General features: G+C 37.8%; 2 protein-coding genes across 3 annotated transcripts in view; both read right to left on the reverse strand.

Moving 5' to 3' along the window:
* nos1apa (nitric oxide synthase 1 (neuronal) adaptor protein a) overlaps nt 1-21283 on the reverse strand; it is a 90989-nt gene that overhangs the window by 35275 nt on the left and 34431 nt on the right. For both annotated transcript variants that reach the window (XM_052599725.1, XM_052599726.1), the window contains exon 4: nt 20898-20956. In XM_052599725.1, the coding sequence (XP_052455685.1) occupies nt 20898-20956 (59 nt within the window). The remainder of the gene's footprint in view (nt 1-20897; nt 20957-21283) is intronic.
* On the reverse strand, nt 17246-20795 carry LOC128015679 (E3 SUMO-protein ligase ZBED1-like). Its single transcript, XM_052599727.1, has 2 exons — nt 19751-20795; nt 17246-19088 (listed from the first exon to the last, which is right to left on the reverse strand). Exons 1-2 carry the CDS (start codon nt 20616-20618, stop codon nt 18067-18069), a joined length of 1890 nt encoding a protein of 629 aa, XP_052455687.1. The 5' UTR covers nt 20619-20795; the 3' UTR covers nt 17246-18066.

The raw sequence follows: 21283 nt of genomic DNA on the forward strand, positions 1-21283 counted from the left end.
CAGGGACACATCATGCCGCATCAGCGATTTGCACAGATGACACATGCTGTTTAAGAGCTTTCTCCCCCGCCACTTTAATTCATCAAGTCTTAAAGCAGAATGAAGAGCTGAAATATCTGCTGAGTATATGTAATGCACACCACATCACCCATCATAATAGAAAGAGTGATTTTACTCCACAACTATTACGTAGCCTTATTTAGCTGGTTGCTCTGCCTGAGAAATGTCTGATTAAGAATATAATGAGCGTTGCATATCTACTAGAAGGCAAAGTGCTGCTTTGCTCATTTCAGAGATAAGACGCCAGTTCTAATCAAAGCTATTTCTATATTATAGGCAAGCACCCATTTAACACGGGCAGAATAGGCTAAAGTGATAAAAAATGTGCATTAAGATCTGAAAGCATTTATCCTGATTTGAAAACAATAAACAAAACAAGGGATGATTTTTAGAGTTGCCTGGATTGTCTAAAAATGTGCTTTTCAAGGTCTCTGAAAAGAGTCAAATGCAGGAGCAGGACATTGCACATTTGCATATTATTATTATTATTATTATTATTATTATTACTGATGACGGTTAACCTAAGTATAACCTAAGAGCATTTTTGCTGTGGTGACCGTGGAGAAGTTGGGGGTCTCACTTCAGTCGTGGTATTGAGGGTGGAAGAGAGCACTGGTCATTCACTCCCCCCTGACCCCACCTACAATCCCTGCCAGAACCGAGACTTGAACCTGTGACCTCTGGGTTACAAGTCCGACTCTAACCATAAGGCCAATTCTGCCCCCACAGATCTAGAAACACCCTAGTAACCACCAAAAACACCTTAGCAATCTTAGAAACGCTTCAGCAACTATTAACACAATTGAAGCTACCCACAAAATGGCATAAAAACAACACCCTAACATTGTGAGTTTTGTACATGTAATTACAAAATTTTTAATAAAAAATGTAAATTAAAGACATAAAACAAAAACCGGACCAATTTTTCAAAATGTCGTTCCATTCAGCATGTATCGAAGTAACAAATCTGCCTACATACCTACATCACCTACATGACCCTCTGCAGAATTTTTCAATATGTTTCTACACAGGCAAGTTCAGTCATGAGGACTGTATAGAGGAGCCATGATTTCTTCTGCACTTTCCTACAAATGAGGGATCTGAATTATTGATGCCTCGTATTATATCTCTGTTAATAACAGCAGGCCAGTTCTCCCTGCTCCTGGTGCCAAGTTTATGCTCTGGGTGGCAATAAAGTTGCACAAATGTCGTTGTTGCTCTTCAGAAGGGGGGCAACAAAAGGCAATCTCACACTTTCAGAGCTGACACCGCCCCAATCCCATCATCCTAAGAGTGTCCCCATACACACATGATTCAATCTCTTCAGCTTGCAATCAAACACACTCACAGAAGCTGTCAGATGCCTCCTGGGGGTGCTGCTCCTGGTTTAGCAGGCTGTTAGAAAGCAAAAATCATTGTAATCACTTAACTAGGCACAAATTACAGTCAAAGTCAAGTGTTCTCTTCATGGAGATGATTTAGGATGTGACTGTTTTTACATTCATTGCACTCAACTCAAAATGTTTTAAGACAAAATGCCTCCCTTCAAGAGGGCCAACACACCCCTATCGTTCACTGGTTTCAGGTCTGCCAGACAAGAATAATTATTGTCCTGACATGTCAGCTGTCTCATCCAATGAGTCAGGGGATTGCATGGGCATGTTGTCAAGTTCAAGCAGCAAGTTTCGGTGAAGATGATTAATGGGTTTTGTTTAGGCTTTCATGTGATTCTGCATTTGCTGACGACATGCAGCCAAACCGGATTTTAAACTGCACATTCATACGATTACCATCAGAAGCGGTTACATAGGGAACAACTGTGTTGCCAAAAGGCTTTGCAAAGAACAAACACTTCGAAGCACTTTCTCCAGTAGCTTATTGGCTGCCTCTCTGATTACCATACAATATTTGCATTTTCTGCAGAGCTATGTGAAGGTATACAATTGCTATTACAGTATCTCTATGTGAAATGTCACCATGTTCTTACAAATACATGTGGGGTCTACTGTCTAATTCCTATGATTGCACAAATTGAACTCATGAATAAAATATCGCTCAATTTGGCATGATTGTAGTCGATTAGAACATTCATGGTTCAACAAGCAGCATAAAGCAGCATCTTGAATGATTCATTTCTCTACTGCATGGTATGAATATATATATAAATGAAGGAAGCTGAAAGCAAAATAAGCAAATGCTGTTACATTTGAAAAGCTGAGGAATACACCTTCAAAACCGTGCCACTAAACAGATAAGAATTTAAGATTGCCTTTCCTGACTTAGCTGTTGTACAGAAACATAGGCGAAAGTAAAACAATGAAAGGGAGAGAGACATTCTTAACAGTGAAGGAGGGCAAGAGGTCTTTAGCTGACACTGCCATTAAAACTTTTATTAGGAAAGTATAACAACAGCACAAGTCCTTTCAGCACAGAGCCCTAAACACACCAGCTGACTTGAAAATGTTTTTGTTCAATTTTGTGGGTGTTTTAGCAGTTAGTGCAAGTTCATTCCCATGGAGGCGATGAGAGATCAGGATCTACTTCGAGCGTTATTTCCTGATCCCGTTCCCTTCAGTTCTTGTTACCATTTCCAGTTTTTTTTCTCTGCCATCACTTGAACTATAACATAAAAAAGTCATTTTATTCCATGACTTCCATATTATCACTATTGCAATTATTAATACAGTTATAATTACAATCAATAAAAGATAAGAAATTAAAAGTCTATTGACTGACATTCACTAACATAGCCCTTCTGCATCCAACAAAACTGAGCTGCAGCATACACACACACACACACACACACACACACACACACACACACACACACGTGAAAAAGAGAATAGGGTGAGCAGATGGCCACGAAAAACCATCAGGAAATGTCAGAGAAGTGACATTGAATCTGTAGTGAACAAAAACATTCACTTTAGGTCACACCTGACAAGTTAAATCTTATCTTAACTTAATACTGAAATCCTGAATGCGTCAATTTAAGATTTCCTCTTTAAGATGACTGGCAAAAAAGGTTATTAGACTTCCTAAAGTGTTTGCATTTGAATGAATAAGCTATTAGATAATTTATTTTGGCAAGCATTAACACAAGCATGTATTTCTTGGAAAAACAGCAGTAATTTGTGAAATTACAAATATGCACACCAGAACTTTCTTCTCAATTTTAAGGAAGCGACAGATACAGTTACTTATGTATACCTCTATAAATGGACCAAGTAGGTATAAAAGATTTCATTTTTAAGCTTGTCTTTCAACAAAAATGTGCTATTGTTGTTATTGCAGACAAAAAAACAAATCAAGTATAGTTTATGATAGTATTTATTCAGCCGGCTATGTCTGCTGTAGGATACTTACCAAGACAGGCATTTTGACATAATTTTTGTGTTAACTTGTCTGGTTGATGATGGAATAAATGATTGGTCATATACAGCATTCACGTTGAACAAGAGTGAATGATTTGCCCATGTTTTTTTTCCGCTGTTGTTATAATATCTGGGAAGCCAGAATGCGCATCCATCAACAGAAGCATATATTAGCTGAACCTTGTTTGTTTTACGTGATATTAGTGTTTATAGCAAACCATATTACAGGAGCTTTGTCAGATTTAAGTTGAACCGCGGTCCCAGTGCGTGCCGAACTGTGTGTGGTGAACCGAACCCCAAACTAAGACCAATTATTAATGGCATCTAGACTGAAACACGGATGGGGTGTGGGATGTAGTCCGTAAAACACAGGACCTGATTTTATCAGGTCTGTTCAGTGTAAAGGGGAAACATATATCACCTTTAAATGTCCATTCTTTAAGATGAATAGATGAGTTTGTACAGTAATCACTTTAGAATTTCCTTCAGCAGCTTTGACGGACTCTCAATGGATGTGTCTGGTACGCAGTGACAGGGCAGTAAAGACAGAGAGGCGAGAGGAATCTCAATCTCAGTGTCGTAAGCTGCCAAGCAGGTCAATAATTAAGAGCTATCCGTCCATTCTTCTGAGCTCCCACTGACACATTTAATGAGACCTCTCTCTCTCTGCTCTCTCCGCTCCTGGAAATCTGTAAGTACACACAACTGTCTCCTTCCTAAGACAAATGGTGTCACCTACTTCAAGCATCTCACAGTAAAAACTAAGAAAAAACAGAGATACCTAGATGCTTAAAACACATTAAAAAGGTAAAAGAAATTATAATAATTTATATTTATATATATATATATATTTATATTTATATATATATATATATATATATATATATATATATATATATATATATATATATATATATATATATATATATATATATATAAAAACCCAAGACCACTAAAAATGCTTCCGATTCCAATAGAAATAAATAAAATTATCACCGAAACAATTAGAATCTTGAATAATAAAAAAATATCTATGAATTTATGCCTTTGGCAAGTGCCTCTTTTGCTGTAATTGCACTTCAGCTGCATCGGCTCTGAAAGTTTGCTTAAAACTGATGAACATGATTTAAAAAACATTCCAAAGAGCATCTTGGTCTTCATTAGAGGCAAGAACATCTGATTGTCTATACAGAGGAATTCACGTGGACAATGAAAAAATTTGCTTATTCGATTAATGACCTAAAAAAAAAAAAAAACTTAAAGAGCCATACAGATGGGAAATAAAAAATTACCTGTATTACAGTGTATGATGTAGCTGTCCATCAGTGTAAACAATGTGCAAATAATTAAACCAAAAAGTACACGATTTATAAAGTTATTGGCCGGGACTCGAACTCACAACCTTTCGATTGCGAGTCCGAGTAGCTAACCGTCAGGCCACGACTTCCCCCGTATTCATATATTCATGGTGAGAAACAAGTGAAAAATAGAAAAAGTAAATAAACTAGGTAAAACAGCAAATAAAAAGTAAATAAAAACTTTTATAAAACACTGTTATAAAAGGTTAATGTTTGCCTTTGATAAAAAAAAAAAAAAAAAAAAAACATGAGACAAAAGTAAAGAGTCCCAGAGTTGTTCACAGTTCTCTTTACAATCCATCAAGAAATGCATCAGAAAAAAGTAAATATGCAAATAAAATAAGAGCCTCAAACCTCAACTACACTGTGGTTAAGGTGTCTTTCCAAAGTGCAGTGCTCACATTACTAAACTTACTGAAGTAAAGATGATGCAGCCAACCCCATGTACTGTACGAGCTGCTTAGTTAAACTTCAAGGATGGTTAAGGATCAAATTGTGTGGAATATTTAGAATCTTTATGTGCATCCATCCAGGTTAGGCTTAAACCAGCAAAGTCTCAAATGTTCTGGAGGTGTATGCTGGGTTCTCATGGACGGTCTCCACTAAAAAGTTATAGCTTATGACTTTCCAAGCCTCTTGTAATTGAGTTTAACACTAAATCGAGGAAAATAGACAACACTTTGTCTATGCAATAAGCTTTGCCGAGGGAAAATCTGCCTCCGCTTCTGCTTTATCAACAGCCATTCAGAGCATTCTGACAGTAATCACACACAAACAGAGACCGTACTAGGCACATTTCATTAGCTACACACCTCACACCTTGAATGGCCTCCGGAGGCTCATTTAGAAGACCAATGTGGTGGACCTTTTATGTATTCATGGAATATCGGATGCAGCACTACAAGCTAAATGTGCTGTGTGACGAGGTTTACGCAAATGGGAGTACGGGTGCAGAGCTAGGGAAATTATGTCTCTGTCTAGAACATAAATTGATAGCATTCATCTGTGACTTTCCTCAAGTAACACATATAATAACAACAGACATTCAGTCTGTCTCTCACAACTAGCTGGCAAGACATTTCCAAAAAGCAAGGAACAAGTATTCCAAAATAAAGCAATATGTAATGGGTGAGATAGTTTATGACTTTAAATGAACGTGAAAGTTTATTAACAATAACATTGCGCAATATGTTGCAGTGCTAATGCCATATTGGCAAAAACTAATGCTATTATCCAGTATCAATTCCAATCAGCCAATGTGTCAGCAGTTTTCCTGCTGGCCTTCCCTTGTCTGCTCTGCTAATGAAAATGTCTGCTGAATAAGTTCAGTGTTTAGAAGAGCATCAAGGTCATTCGGCAAGTTTTTGGGAAACAACACACAAAATTATCCTTGCAGTTTAACATTTAATTCATGCTTTTATATTCACAATTAGAAACAGATATTTTTTTTTGCAGATATTCAATAAACAGTTCTTAAATAACTTACTGATAAATCTGCCATCAGGTAGGTCTTTTAATTAAAATCACATAAATAAACAAATAAATCCTTTATTATCTTTGCGTTTAACAGGTTCAAAGATGTTCAAAGATAAAGAAACTTAATATTTGTGTTAACTGTATAAATTGACTTCTAGTCAAACAGATACTTAAAAAAATATATTGTAAAAAAATATCAACTTTTCAAAATTCCAACTAATAAAAGTTTGTAATATGTAGTACATTGTTGTAAAAACCTTACAACTGCTCATTTTCTGGTTTAAATAGAGAATATTATCAAAAGTGTTAGAAAAACCTAAAAACAGCTGAAAAAAATACTATCAACAATTGTTTTGATGAATTGATAAAAAAACACCTTAAAAAGGTTTATTTTCTTGTTTAAAGTTTAAGTGCAGAATTTTATATATATACTTCTGTATTATTTTATAAAAATATTTATTAATGAATAACGACAGACATAATGAAAAACAGCTTTCACACCTTTTATTGAACTACTAAAACTGCAATGCACTAGGCCTGCCGTGATTGTCGATAAATCAATTAATTGCATGATAAAAAATTCGGCCACGATAATTTCTTTGTTTCTCTTTTTTTTTTGCAACCGCGTTGCTTCCATTATGAGCATGCATACCGCATTTGAAAAAAATAACTTGAGTGCACAAAAGACGTGATATGTAAACATTCACCGGTTAAAATGTTTACTTTAGATTAAAGGTTAAAAGGTCAATATGAGCATCCCTAACTGGCATATAAACATAATATTACAAAGATTAATACATTTAAGCCACACAAAGTGAACATGTTGGTATTTCTTGCTCTGAATCTGCAATCAAATAAAATAAAAGTTTTTTGATCTTTGAAAAGCTGTATGCGTTATTATGCCATTATCATTATATTTGTTGAAACTGGTTTTAGAATGACAATATTAACGTTTATCAGACAGTACGGGTCAGTAGCAACACATCCAGCACCATCACACTGAACAATGGGGCCCCCCAAGGATGTGTGCTGAGCACCATCCTCTTAACTATGCTTACCCATGACTGCACACCATCACACAACTCCAACCTCTTTATTAAGTTTGCAGATAACACGACTGTGGTGGGTCTCATTAGCCTCAAAGATGAGACAAACTAGAGGAGCGAGGTGAGCTGCCTGGCCAAGTGGTGCAATGACAACAATCTCTCTCTGAACGTGGAGAAGACGAAGGAGATTGTTGTTGACTTCAGGAGAGCACACACTCAGCACATTCCTCTGTCCATCAACGGTGTGACTGTGGAGAGAGTGAGCAGCACCAAGTTCCTGGGTGTGCACATCACAGAGGACCTCTCCTGGACTGAAAACACAGCAGCACTGCCCAAGAAATCACAACAGCGTCTCTACTTCCTCCGCAAAATGAGGAGAGCCAGAGCCCCACCCCCCATCATGTACACCTTCTACAGAGGCACCTTCGAGAGCATCCTGTCGAGCTGCATCACTGTGTGGTATGGCGCCTGCAATGAGTCCTGCCGAAAGACTCTGCAACGCATAGTGAGAGCAGCTTGAGAAGATCATTGGTGTCTCTCTCCCCTCCCTCCAGCACATTTACGGAACCCCTCTCACTCACAAAGCCCTCTGCATCGCAGGTGATCCCACCCACCCATCACACAGCTTCTTCAGTCTGCTGCCATCAGGGAGGAGACTGCGGAGTCTCCAGGCCAGGACCAGCAGACTGAAGGACAGCTTCATCCACCAGGCTGTCAGGAAGCTGAACTCCCTCCCGAACTTGTCCCCCCTCCCCTCTTCTGCCACTGAACTATGAACACCCCCCCCACACAGATCCCACATCCCCAGGTCCTTCCACCACTCCCCTCCCACTAACTTACGATGACATGCACCAGTCACTTTGTGCAGCATTTGTCTGCTCACTACCTCATTCAGCATGGAACTGAAGTCATTTTACTACCTCATCAGTTAGTTAAATAAAATAACCGCTCTTAAGCCCTTTGTCACTTTAATCAGACTTAATAAGCTTTTTTTGAACTAAAAGTTTTGCACTTTTATCTGCACTGTTGTTCACTTCATTGATTTGCACTTTATCTGCCATTTGTATCTACATTTTATATTTTGATCTAGATTTTTAGGCTTTAATTTTTAATGTTATCCGTATGTACCAAGGGTCTGAGAGTAACGCAATTTCGATTCTCTGTATCTATGTACTGTACATGCGGAAGAATTGACAATAAAACAGACTTGACTTGACTTGATAATTTCTTGGACAATTTATCTTCCAGCAAAATTTGTTATTGTGACAGGCCTACAATCCATTGAAAGCTTGATAAACCAAATTTTAATATAAAATAATAAATAGAAAGAATAAGAAAGACTTTAGTCACAGAAAGTGACTTGAAGGGGAACATGTCTATACTTTTCTATATAGTGAAAGTTTGAGAAGAGGCAGGAATTACTGAAGGAAATGATTAAAGAATCCACTTCTAGATGAAAAAAAAAAGTCAGAACTTTTAAGATATAGACAACTAAACTAGGGATGCACGATATTGGATTTTGGCCGATATTCGATATGCCGATATTTTCAAAATAATTTTGGCCGATGCCGATACCGATATCGATATATATACAAATATATACTGATATATTTAAACTTTAATTTTACTGAAGAGAAATCCATGTATCTCTTCTGTACTGATTCTACCATAAATTTATTATTTTACAAATGTAGACAGACATTCACATCTGAAAAACAGGTCAATTATTTCACTTGGAGAATATCGGTTTGGCTCATCGGCAGAAATATTCATATCGGCCGATACCGATAATGGTCATTTTAAGCTTTTATCGGCCGATACCGATATTGTGCCGATATTATCGTGCATCCCTAAACTAAACCTTTGTGTCAGTATGGAAAAGATTTCCCAGAAGGGCTTACAATCTTTCCTGCACACTTAACTGATAAATTGTAGCAGGATTTAGAAACAAATCTGAAAGTGAACTAAATAAAAGAAATCTTTTTGGAAATGCTACATTGCTTACTCTTCAACAGCTCATGCTGGGTTATGCATCGCTGTAAGGAATTCAAACACAAAGCTTCCCACAGTTCCTGCCAGTATGCAGACACTTTTGTACTATGTAAACGTGTACACTTACAGTGAGTACACATTTACATTTTACTACCAAAAACAGGAAACTGGATGTCATTCTAGACAGAGCAGTTCAAATGACAACCCATCAACATACCAAGGTGGCACAACATGGAAGAATCACTGTAGCGCGCAGCCTTGACTGGCTTATTGTTCAAATAACGAGCCAATGTCCAGTGAATAAGTAAATTAATATGAAAAATCAAAATAAACAATTCTTCTGCCAAATAATTCAGTTCATTAGCTAAACTGTGTATAGTTGCCAAGCAATATAGCAACTTGGCACATTACTACAGAATTCAATTTAAGATGTTGTTGTAGATAAATTGTTTTGCATAATAACATCAAATATGCACAAGCTGGCATTTCAGCAAAGTAGAAAAATGCAATTAAAGGGGGAAAGCAAAGGAAACTGTCTCTCTTTGAAGTTGCAGTTGCATTGACTAACTTCAGTGTGATCAAATCTTTCAGCGGTCGTACAGTGTTGGAAACAATTTGGATAATATAACTGCTATCAGGGTGTGCTTAGAATAACATTTGACAGCCACGTGTATTGAAAAGGAAATAACAAAATGCACAAGCACACACAGAAGTGTGATGTGTATGGAATTACATTTGTTTCAATAATAATGAACAAAACTTTATAAAATTGAACATAACTTTTTCAGAAACTATCAAAAATATACAGTTCATTGCCAAAGATTTCGCTTACGTTTCACAGTTTTTCATTTGGTGTTTTGACACAAACCTCTCGTGGGGGCGGGCTTAATAGTTATCTACTCTGATTGGATAGTGAGCTTTTAATGGGCAGGTGCCAGCATATCCATTAACTGAAACCACATTTACATGTAACCAGAAATGCATGCATCAAATATCACATATAACTTGCAGCTTAACTTCTTGCTCACCTTTCAGTCAAACACGGTCCTAAAAGGCCTTCCTCTGAAACCTGATCACAAGCGATCACATTTGAGATGTTTGTCAGGATCAGGTGTTAAAAACGGTCTGTCTGACCACTCGTCATCAGATGATCCATTATGTACTGTACAGGGATGGAAATTAGCACCCACACACGCCAAATGCGGTTTATTTTGTGTTGTGGCGGGTAAACTTGCTTCACCTACTGGTCACCGTGACGGGTAAATAAAAATAGCATACAGTTTCTCTCTACAGTTAATTTCCATCCCTGGTACTGTATGCTGTTAACTGACGAACTTGGTTGGAACAGAGCAAAAACACTGAAATACTGCTTAATCGGGTTTGTGTGTGTGGGGAATTAAATTAAACAAACAAACAATAAAACGAAACGGCATCATTACGGCAACACTCATTAAAGGAATAAACTGAATAGTCTCTGCTTTGTAACAAAGGAAGCAGTCAAGCAGTAGAGGTATGGCTCACATAATAAGATTTTCTCAAACGCCCACCCAATTATGGTTCTCAACTACAGCATAAGAATGAGAAGCTTATAAGATAGGCATCATGAAGGCATGAGATAGCTCTTTTGAATTTTCATGGTCCATTTAAACTGAAGCTACAGTGCAAAAATATGAGGAATAACCTATTTTGATGATCTAAATTCTGAAACTTCTCCTTAAAGCATGAGGTCAATGCGGACCTCAAAGGGTGAATTTAGAGGAAGTGGGCTAGTGTGTTTTTTAGGAGCATGAGGGTTGTTCCATAAGGGCGTTTATCAAAGTATGCGCTAGGAAAATTTGATTGTTCCCAAATTCTACAACATAATTAGGGAGTTTCTTTTTCAATGATCACAACTTGGGTGGTTAGGTTATTCACAAGAACATGTACACAAATATTACACTCTTATTTTTCTTTCAAAAATATGCTTAATACTACTACTACTACTACTACTACTAATTTATAAAAATAAATAAAATTAATACTTTTATTCAGGAAGGATACGTAAACATGATATTGAGTGACAGTAAAGACAATTATAATATTACAAAATATTTCTATTTCAAATTAATAAAATATTTAACATTAATTTTTTTTTTAGGATTCTTTGAATACTTAAAAATAATCATGATTTTCACAACTACATGTATCTCAATAAATTTGAATGTCATGGAAAAGTTCATTTCAGTAATTCAACTCAAATTTGTGAAGCTTGTGTATTAAAATAAATTCAATGCACACAGACTGAAAAAGTTTAAGTCTTTGTTTTTTTTTAATTGTGATGATTTTGGCTCACATTTAACAAAAACACAAAATTTGAATTTCACAAGTAGAGTAAGCCACAAACATTCATGGCCAAAGAAGCTGGCTGTTCAAAGAGTGCTGTATCCAACCATGTTAACAGAAAGTTGAGTGGAAAAATAAAAAAAGTATATAAAAAAAACCCAGAGAGAACTGCAGCCTTAAGAGGATTGTCAAGCAAAAGCGATTCGAGAATTTGAGTGAACTTCACAAGGAATTAATTGAAGCTGGGGTCAAGGCATAAAGACATGTCAAGGAATTTGGCTACAGTTGTCTTATTCCGCTTGTTAAGCCACACCTGCGCTTACCTTGGCTAAGGAGAAGAACTGGACTGTTGCCCAGTGGTCCAAAGTCCTCTTTTCAAATGAGAGCAAGTTTTGTATTTCATTTGGAAACCAAGGTCCTAAAGTCTGGAGGAAGGGTGGAGAAGCTCATAGCTTGAAGTCCAGTGTTAACCCTTTGACTCGTACGATCACACCGGTGTGATCAGTTTTGGCTGGTCCCTGAAGCGTATGATCACACCGGCGTGTTTAGAACTTCCAGTGCATCACGTCAAACTGCTAAATTTAAATCCATGTTTAAATCCATGTCCAATTTAAATGTTTTCGTGGGGGAGAGGATGTATTTGAGTGTTGCAAATCCCACAGCTGGGATTTAGCGAGAACTAACATGGAGGCGCCCATCACCCGGTATAGATCAACTAACACGGTCGATATAAAAAATTTTAAACTACCAAATATATTTACTTGCACATATTTCAGAATCGGAATAGCAGATGTTTCATGCTTCCTTCTGCTGACCAGTTTTTTGAAGATGCTGATTTCATTTTTCAGCAGGATTTGGCACCTACCCACACTACCAAAAGCACCAAAAGTTGGTTAAATGACCATGGTGTTGGTGTGCTTGACTGGCCAGCAAAGTCACCAGACTTGAACCCCATAGAGAATTCCATGCCACCTCAGCAGTGCCACAAACTGATCACCTCCTACCAAGTATTGAGTACATGTACAGTAAATTAACATACTTTCAATTCACTAGTTTTTTTTTTATTGGTCTTTTGAAGTATTCTAATTAGCCGAGATCGTGAATTGGTGGGTTTTTGTTTAATGTGAGCCAAAATTATCACAATTAAAAGAACCAAAGACTTAAACAACTTCAGTCTGTGTGCACTGAACAATCTGAGTTGAACAATGCACTTTCAACAATTTGTTGAATTACTGAAATGAACTTTTCCACAATGTTCCAATTTATTAAGATGCACCTGTATATTAAGCAGCAAGTTTTTTTTTTTTTTTTTTGCATTATATAATAAATTTTTCCAATTCAGCCAATTAAAATAATTTCTGAAGGATCGTATGACACTTAGCTGTGTTGTCACAGGAATAAATACGGTTTTAAAATATATTAAAATAGAAAAGAGCTTTTCACCCAAATATAAAAATAACAGATTTCAACTAGACAGGCAGTTCAAAATCAAACCATGGTTTTGTTTGCTGTGCATTGGGACCTGAATTATATAGGTTAAATTGTACCTGACGACAAAAACTCACAAGGAATCCATTCGGGACTAAAATCCTTGACATCACATAAAATACATGTTATGCTGCACTAAGGTAAGATCTTCAACATTAAAACCTGCCACTCTGCAGTCAGCTGTCCTTGCAGCCTTTAGTGTTTGCTGTACCAACAGTGAATGTAGTCTCTGTGTTGTTCTGGTCAGCCAGAATCTTATTTATAATTAAGACAGGTGGCCTGATTCTTATGCTGCTTTATTTTTTCAACCGGCAGTCAGCCACACACACAGACAGACTTAGGTGAACATTTCAAGGTGAAAGTCTCAAACACATTGATCAGAGCCTGTAGGTACAAAAACCATCCACTTATTATTTATCATCTTGAGATCATGTTCTTTTCGCCTAGTATGTACTGTTATGTATTCCGCCTCTTGCAGGGACTGTGCGTAGCATTTTATCGATGATAATGATGAAGGGAATGTGAGGATCTGGACAAACAATCACATCTATCTTGCCAAACATCTTCTAAAACCATATTTCTACACAATAAGAAAGACTACACACAATCTGCAGTAAGAGAGAAGCATTTGGGAGTAATGCATGCCTGCCAATTCTGGAAACCTTGCATAAACATGAAGATGCCAGTATGTGAGGCATCCATCAGGATCGAGTTAGTTTTAATCATGGAGTCACCGTCTGCTTGTGTGGATACTCTGGCACAAATGGGAGTGAATTCACAAAACACCACTAAAGGATGGTGTCCTCAACGCACAAACAAATGCACACGTCATCACACAAATACCCTTGAGCAAGGATGGTGGAGAGAGCTTTTCAAATTCTAATGGGGATGCTGTTCTCACTTGTTGCCTGGGAGATGATGCATTCTGGGGCTTTTGCAACATGCTGATGTGGATGTTGGCTATTGCTTTGGACCAATCCCAACACCGTGATCCAGGAAAGATGAAGTGTTGATGAACAAAATTACTGCATGCCTTAATATTTAAGACTGATTTTTAACATCTGTTCAGTAAGCAGACTTCAGGACTATAGTGTACTTACGGATAGGTTTGATCACCAAACTATATGAAATAGCAAAAGTATGATTTTGAAACTGATGTTAAAGGGAAGTAGCATTGCAATCACTGGAAAAATTTAGTTTAGAGTTAGGAAATGCATACACTTAAGACTGCTGCATATGGTTGTGTAATGAAAGATGTAAATTGTGACATGTCTGATACAAAACCAGCATACTGAATAGGCGTTCTTGAAGCTTAAAAGGTAGAGACTGGCGCTAACAACACTAAAGCCATGCGTTTGATTCTCATGGAATAGATGAACATATTAAATTAGCTTAGAATAAAAACATTCGCCAAATACATAATAATGTTTTAAAAAAGTAACATTGCTTTAATAAAACTTGCATTTGTTGAGTAATACTGCATTAATAGTACTTACATTGTTTTTCTACATTTTCCACAATTAAAGTTTTTACAGACCTCAGGCCTATCATATACCCGGCGCAATGCGACGCAAGGCGCAGCACAAGTGTGTTTGCTAGTTTCAGCCTGGCGCCATTCGCATTTTTCATTCCAGTGCCACGTCGTTTAATTAGCAAATGTATTTGCGCCCATTTGTGCGCCCATGGGTGTGCTGGTCTAAAAAAGAGGTGTGTTTAGGCACATTACTGGCACGTTGCTACTTTAAGGAGCTGAAAATAGACTGTGCCAAAGATCAACTCAAACCTGGTCTAAAGTCTAAAGTCAATGGCGCAAGATTTTTTTGTTATTTAAAGAGCGCGTTGGTAGAAAATGCGCCTCTGGGCAGGTCCACAGTGCGTGCTGACTTTGCTTATTACACGCAGGGATGCGCATCACACAAACATGCTAAATATTAAAAACAAAAAGATTTTTTCAGATCGGTTTCTTTGCTTGAGGAGCGTTCAACAAAATTCCAACAAATTCCAGATGTCATGGCGCAAGCACATCTCGCTCTTAAAGAGAATGGGAGATGACACGCTGGTTAGTTTATTGAATGTTACGCCCATTACTCATTAAGAGAATATGGACAACACATTCCAAAAATGCACCCTGGCACACAGACCATTTTTCAGTCGTTAAAATAGCAAAAGTGGATTTGGACATGCCCTGAGTGCACCTGAGCAGTACGCTTTATACTTTGCGTTTAGATCATTAAAATAGGGCCCTTCAAGTGTATATAGATATACAAATATACATACTTGTAGTGTAGAGTTTATATTATATATAAACTCACAGTATTTAAAATAGTGATAAAAACCTAAAAAAAATCTGTATTTTTTTTTTTTGTTTAATTTATTGAAAGATATTTATTAGAACAAGGTGTAAATCACCTCTTCTAATACTTCTATTCCTTTTTTACAGATACACCAACTTGACCACCTTTCACTGAATGCCCTTGAGTCACAGGGATCAACTGAATACCAGATAAAATTCTCATATTCCAGGCGGCTGCAGTATTGTGGATACAAGAAAAAGATCACATCTCAGCCATCGGGTTGTGAACCTGTGTCTGATGCCGTTTAGAGCTTTATAACATGCTCCTTGTCAGCTTTTCACTTCAAGTCTCAGAAGACGGTCCTGTGGTTAGCATTGGTAGTAGTTTTTGTGACAATGCAGTTGTTCCCTGCCAGCTTTGAATCAGCCCGACGCTTAGTACCAGGGCGTAAGTGCAAGGGAAGATTAATACCGATGACATAGTGCGGTAGTCCTCTCATTTTTCATTAAGTCTGTCAGCGACTGGTAAATTGGGTCCTGCATCCTCTTCAGCTAGGCTTAGAGGAACACAGTCAGTGGCTGTGTGTGAAATGGCTGTAAGGTAGCAATGACCTTGTCTGCTGTCCCAGCTGCATGACAGACACCACATGAGCTCAGACCACCATTTTTTTTTTTTTTTGTCTAATCCAAAGATTTGAACTCCAACCACAACATCTCATTATCCGGGCTTTGACAGACACAGTCTGCAAACAGCATGCACACTGATCTGCTCTGCAAAATTCACTTATATTCTCCATGAGGGACTCCAGAATACATTATTATGAGGCTGCATACAATACACTGCAATACAAAGGAGTAGAATGTGCAATATAAAAACACTGGCACACTGGATGTCCTAATTTGCATAATCAAAAGATTAATCCCAGTGTTAATTGAGTCTCCCATTGTCTAATTACTTAAATGAAATGGAGTGCAATTAAATCTCTCTGCTTCACTTATTAAATTGTTCCAGTCAGTAACTGAAGCCTTTTTACAATACTAAGTCAGATTACTGTATGTCAATCATTTCATTTCGTTTGTTTGACTTCTTTTAGATGATTAACCAAAGTCTTAGTGGTTCGGAATGCCACGAGGGTGAGTAAATGATGATAATTTTCACTTCTCGGTGAACTCTCAAATGTTATGAAATTATGAAAATAGGGGTGTTAAATGGCTGTAAAACAAGACAAAATGTTGCTTGGGCACAGAAAGTTCAAGCAAAATATTAAAAACAAGATGGAAGCTGGAGAAAGCAACTTTTGATATGTAAAGATTGGAGTTCTTTATTTTACAAACTAATGCATGGCCATGTTTAAATGTTTATAACTTGAAACAGTAGCAAAGTATGGGGTGCTAAACAATGGATTATGGATGACCATATTTAAATATTCAAAACTTGATACTGTGCGAGTATGGTCTAAAGTGCAGGGGGAAAACTAGGATGTGGTGCTGCATCTGTGTCTGACATGAATCTTTGTGTAAATCAAAAACACCACCGCTAAAATAACCATGTCCATCACTTCTATTATTATGGTCATAACATTTAAGTTAGAGAAGGAGACTGACTTCAGTTACCCATCCATTCAGACATAATTTTATCATAACAGGCTGTTGAACAGACAATCTGAGACTCACATCTGCTACTAAAACGGCTGTCAGTCTTAAACACTGACTGTATGAACATTTCCACTGTGAGTGTGAAGGTGATATATTTAGGTATGCAGTTTAGGGGCAAACATGACAATCATTTTATTCTCCTTTCCCAATGAAAGCCCCCCATTGAGAGCTGACTCAAAGTAGGGCTGGGCGATATGGACAAAAAATCATATCCCGATATATTTAGACTGAATATCGATATACGATATATATCCCGATATTTTTTCCGCAAAGTGAGAGCAAATGTTCAGTCAAAGTCAAAGCCAAATATGACGTCACAAGTAGTTTTATTGAAACCGGCCATTTCAGTGAACAGTTGCAAAATCAAATGAATAAATAGTAAACGGGTTTCTTCACCTGGTTCATAATTAAATGCTCAGCTGTTCAAATAACAATAAAATGTAAAAAAAACTGTACAACAAAATACTGTATAACAATAGGACAGGAGTACCTTTTTTGAAATCAAAGCTCCATAAGGTGCACATTTGAATAAAAAAAAAAAATCTTAAAACATTTTAAAATAAAATAGGCCAATCTTTTTCCGAAATAAATATATTTATATGAGAAAAGTACAAATATCAAAAATGTTTAGTTTTACAACTATTAATGGCTTATTAAAATCCAATAACAGATTTTATTCTCCTTTCTAACAAATCCACAGATGCAAATAATGAATATTACAAAAGAATATGACAAACCCTAGTAACTTAAGGGCAGCATTTACATATAAAGAAAGAACAAAATAAAGTGCTCAGTTTAAGAAAAAAAAAAAAAAAAACATCAGCTTGAGATTACCTTTTCCTTTTTGTTAACTCAATTTCTTATCTGAACAGTCTCAGCCAGTTCCACAAGAAACAGATTATCAACTAAATAAACATTTTCCCCCTCTTTTTTTACTTTGATAAACAGTAATTCTGTCTTGAGGTAGACATTAGAAGATAGACAAGCGTATCCTCCTTCGTTTAAAGATTTTGTGCGAGAAACACCAGCCTGTCAACAGCATCCGGCTTCAGAGATGCTCTGTGGCAGGTCACGATATTGCCACTACAGCTGAAAACCCTTTCGGAGGGTGAACTGGTAGCTGGTACCAAGAGATACTTTTTTGCCAGGTGGCTCAGAGATGGAAAGAAAACTTCATGATCCTTCCACCACTTGAGAGGATCAGTGTCACTCTCCACACTTGCGGACTGCAAGTAACTTGACAGTTCATTTTCAATAGCCCCCCTCTTGGTTGGTGCAGTGGTGGTGGCTGTGCGCTTCTTGAAGAAGCTTGCCAGTCTTTTAGCTTTTGGTGCTACTGCTGCTTCTCCATCTGCAGGCTCAGGCACAGTGGGCACACATAGGCAAGGCGGTTGACAGCTGCTCTGATCAGCCAGTAGCGTCTCCACCTCCAAGACAGCTCTGTGCTTCAATGCTTCCACTTTTTCACTTGGGATGTAGGTGGCCCTGAACCGAGGATCCACAAATGAAGCCATCTCCAAAAGGTCAGCAGTGGCTGGGTCAGAATATTTGCTGTTGAGGTACTCAACAATGCTGGTCTTGATCGATTTACAAAGCTCGCTATCACCCTCTTCACATGCCAGGAGACTTTCGTTAAAAAGGTGCAGCACAGGTTTCACATATGATAGAGTGACGTACTCCTCACCTGATAAAGCATCAGTAAAGTCCTGGAGAGGTTTCAAGACCTTTTGGACTGCTTCTAGGACCTCTAAGTCCTGCCAGGTAGGGACAAGGTGCCTGGTGTTTTTGTCATTAGACAGGACTTTGGCCAGTGCTCCTTCCTGCTCCAGGACTCTCTCTATCATCTGCTGCCTGGATCCCCAGCGTGTGGCAGACTCGGTTATGAGTTGGTGACTTGGCAGACCCAGCTGAATCTGGACTTCAGCAAGATGTCTCCTTTTCTTCCAGCTGTACGAAAAACTGCTTACAATTCTTTTGCACAAAGAAATGGCCCGGGTGACACGCTTGTCATTCATGCCATGTCCTGTCAGAATCATAAAAAACTATTAAACAAATGTGCTTATGCAAGAAATTTGACTCAGGGTTCACTTTAACACATTCATACAACTAATCCAAAATCAAGCTTTAGAAATATTCTACATTAATATTATATTATATTAATATTTATTTTATTGTTGGATTGTTTGTGTTTAAATTATTTATTTTTCTGAAACTATGTGTGCTGCCGTTTTTTTACCAGGTCTCCCTGGAAGAAGAGATTATTATATGGGATTTTTTCCTGGCTAAATAAAGGATACATTTTCTCTTTCATAGTTTATTTTTTTAATCAACACCAGTACTAATCATAAATATCAAATATTATATTTTTTTTCTGAATTTTAATCATGTAAGTGATTTTTATGTATTATTCTTTTTGTATAATTTATAAATGATGACTATACTGTATGTACATTTACTCGTGTTCCGTTCTTGTCGTTGTTCTTAGTATTTAATATGTATGCTATTTTTTAATGCTACTTCATATTTCTACTCCACTAAAAACTCCATGTGTCCATGTGTCATGTGTCAACATTAGTTTCTAGTTACTTTGCAGTTTGCTATTTTCAATCCAGAGAAAAAAACTAACATTTTAATGTTTTTGATTAAAGTAAAATATCTGAATACTCCTTACAACACTGCACTCACCAATAGCCAAGTGCAGTCTGTGACCGAAGCACTGCATCCTCATCCACTCGTTCAGCTCAACCGCTTTGACGATGTTGCTCCCGTTGTCGGTTGTTATAGCAACCAGATACTTTTCTTGGAGTTTCCAGCTTGCAATTGCGTCCTGCAGGGCCTCAGCTATGTGCTCACCGGTGTGATCCTGGGGGAAATAACTTGTTTGCAGACACGCTGTTTTCATCTCCCAGTCTTGAATGAAGTGAACTGTCACGCTCATGTAAGGCTCACACGTCCTGCTCGACCACATATCGCTGGTCAACGCAAAATGGGTCACGTTAGCGAGCCGGTCAGCAAGGCGCTGTCTGAGTTCAGTGTACATTTGTGGCAGTGCTTCTCGTGCAAAGTAGTTGCGACTGGGAAGCTCATATCTCGGGTCCATAGTTTTCAGTAGGTTTTGGAATCCGACTTGTTCCACAGTTGCAATGGGGACCATATCTTTAGCAATGTGATAGGACACCGCTTTAGTTATAGTACACCACTTGACACTTTTCTTTTCATAAGGCACGTTGCGGGAAAATGAAGTTTGCAGTGAGCTTTGTGTTGGGGCTGGAGCTTTTTCGGGTTGTCGATGGCTTGCGGCTGTGGCTTCTGCAGCGCGCAGTTTCAAAGACTCTTCGTACTGCAGTTTGTGCCACTGTTTTAGGTGGTGAAAAAGATTTGTAGTGCTTCCACCCCTGGCTGTAACTTGTTTATTGCACTCCCTACAAATAACGTGATGTTGTTGCTCATCTGATACTTTAAATCCGAACCATCTCCAAATTACTGAGCCACTGCTTTTTCTTTTACTAACCAATTCCTCCGCGCGCTCCGCAGACGTACCTGCTTCCTCCATGTTTGTCGAAGAGTGGCTCTGTGCCTGCCCATCCCCCCTCCCCCCATCGAAGAGGAGGGGCGGTGGCGCGGGGAGCAGCGCAAATTTGAACTATATCGATATATGCGATATGCTCTAATTCCATATCGCGTCTAAAAATATATCGATATATTTTTTTATATCGATATATCGCCCAGCCCTAACTCAAAGCATTACTCACTTACTTTCAGGACTGAGAGCTACATTGCTCAAATGCTGAATGCAGTTAAAATAAAAGATACATATTATGAAGCTGCGCACCTGTATACTGGGTCTTGCATCACCATCATCTTGCTTTCATCCCAGGTCCATTCTTTTTTCTGCAGGAAACGAAAGTGATCATTTCAGTACACCACAAACTAGGCTTTAATGTATGATAATATATCCGAAGCAGAGGCTTGCACTATCAATTTTCTAATTTAAATTTCAACTCCAAATTAAACCAAGAGATAAAGCACCTGTATAAATCAATAATATATGTTTAAATGAACAGCACAAGGCGACTTAAGATGCAGAAATTGCAAGGACTGACTGTACTCATTAACTTTGAGCTAAGCATCTTGCTAAAGGACAAAAATCATCCCGGAAACCACCTTAAGGCAAAGTGTCTTGCCAAAGGGTAAACACAGCAGAGCAGGGCGGTGATG

Source organism: Carassius gibelio, chromosome A6 (genome assembly GCF_023724105.1).
Source record: "Carassius gibelio isolate Cgi1373 ecotype wild population from Czech Republic chromosome A6, carGib1.2-hapl.c, whole genome shotgun sequence".
NCBI lineage: Eukaryota > Metazoa > Chordata > Actinopteri > Cypriniformes > Cyprinidae > Carassius > Carassius gibelio.

What these genes read in the sequence shown, in the direction of transcription:
- LOC128015679 (XM_052599727.1), bottom strand. Translation starts at nt 20,618, where the DNA reads ATGGAGGAAGCAGGTACGTCTGCGGAGCGCGCGGAGGAATTGGTTAGT. An exon ending in CAGACTGCACTTGGCTATTG is followed by an intron (nt 19,089 to 19,750) that starts GTGAGTGCAGTG and finishes TGATTCTGACAG; the next exon opens with GACATGGCATGAATGACAAG.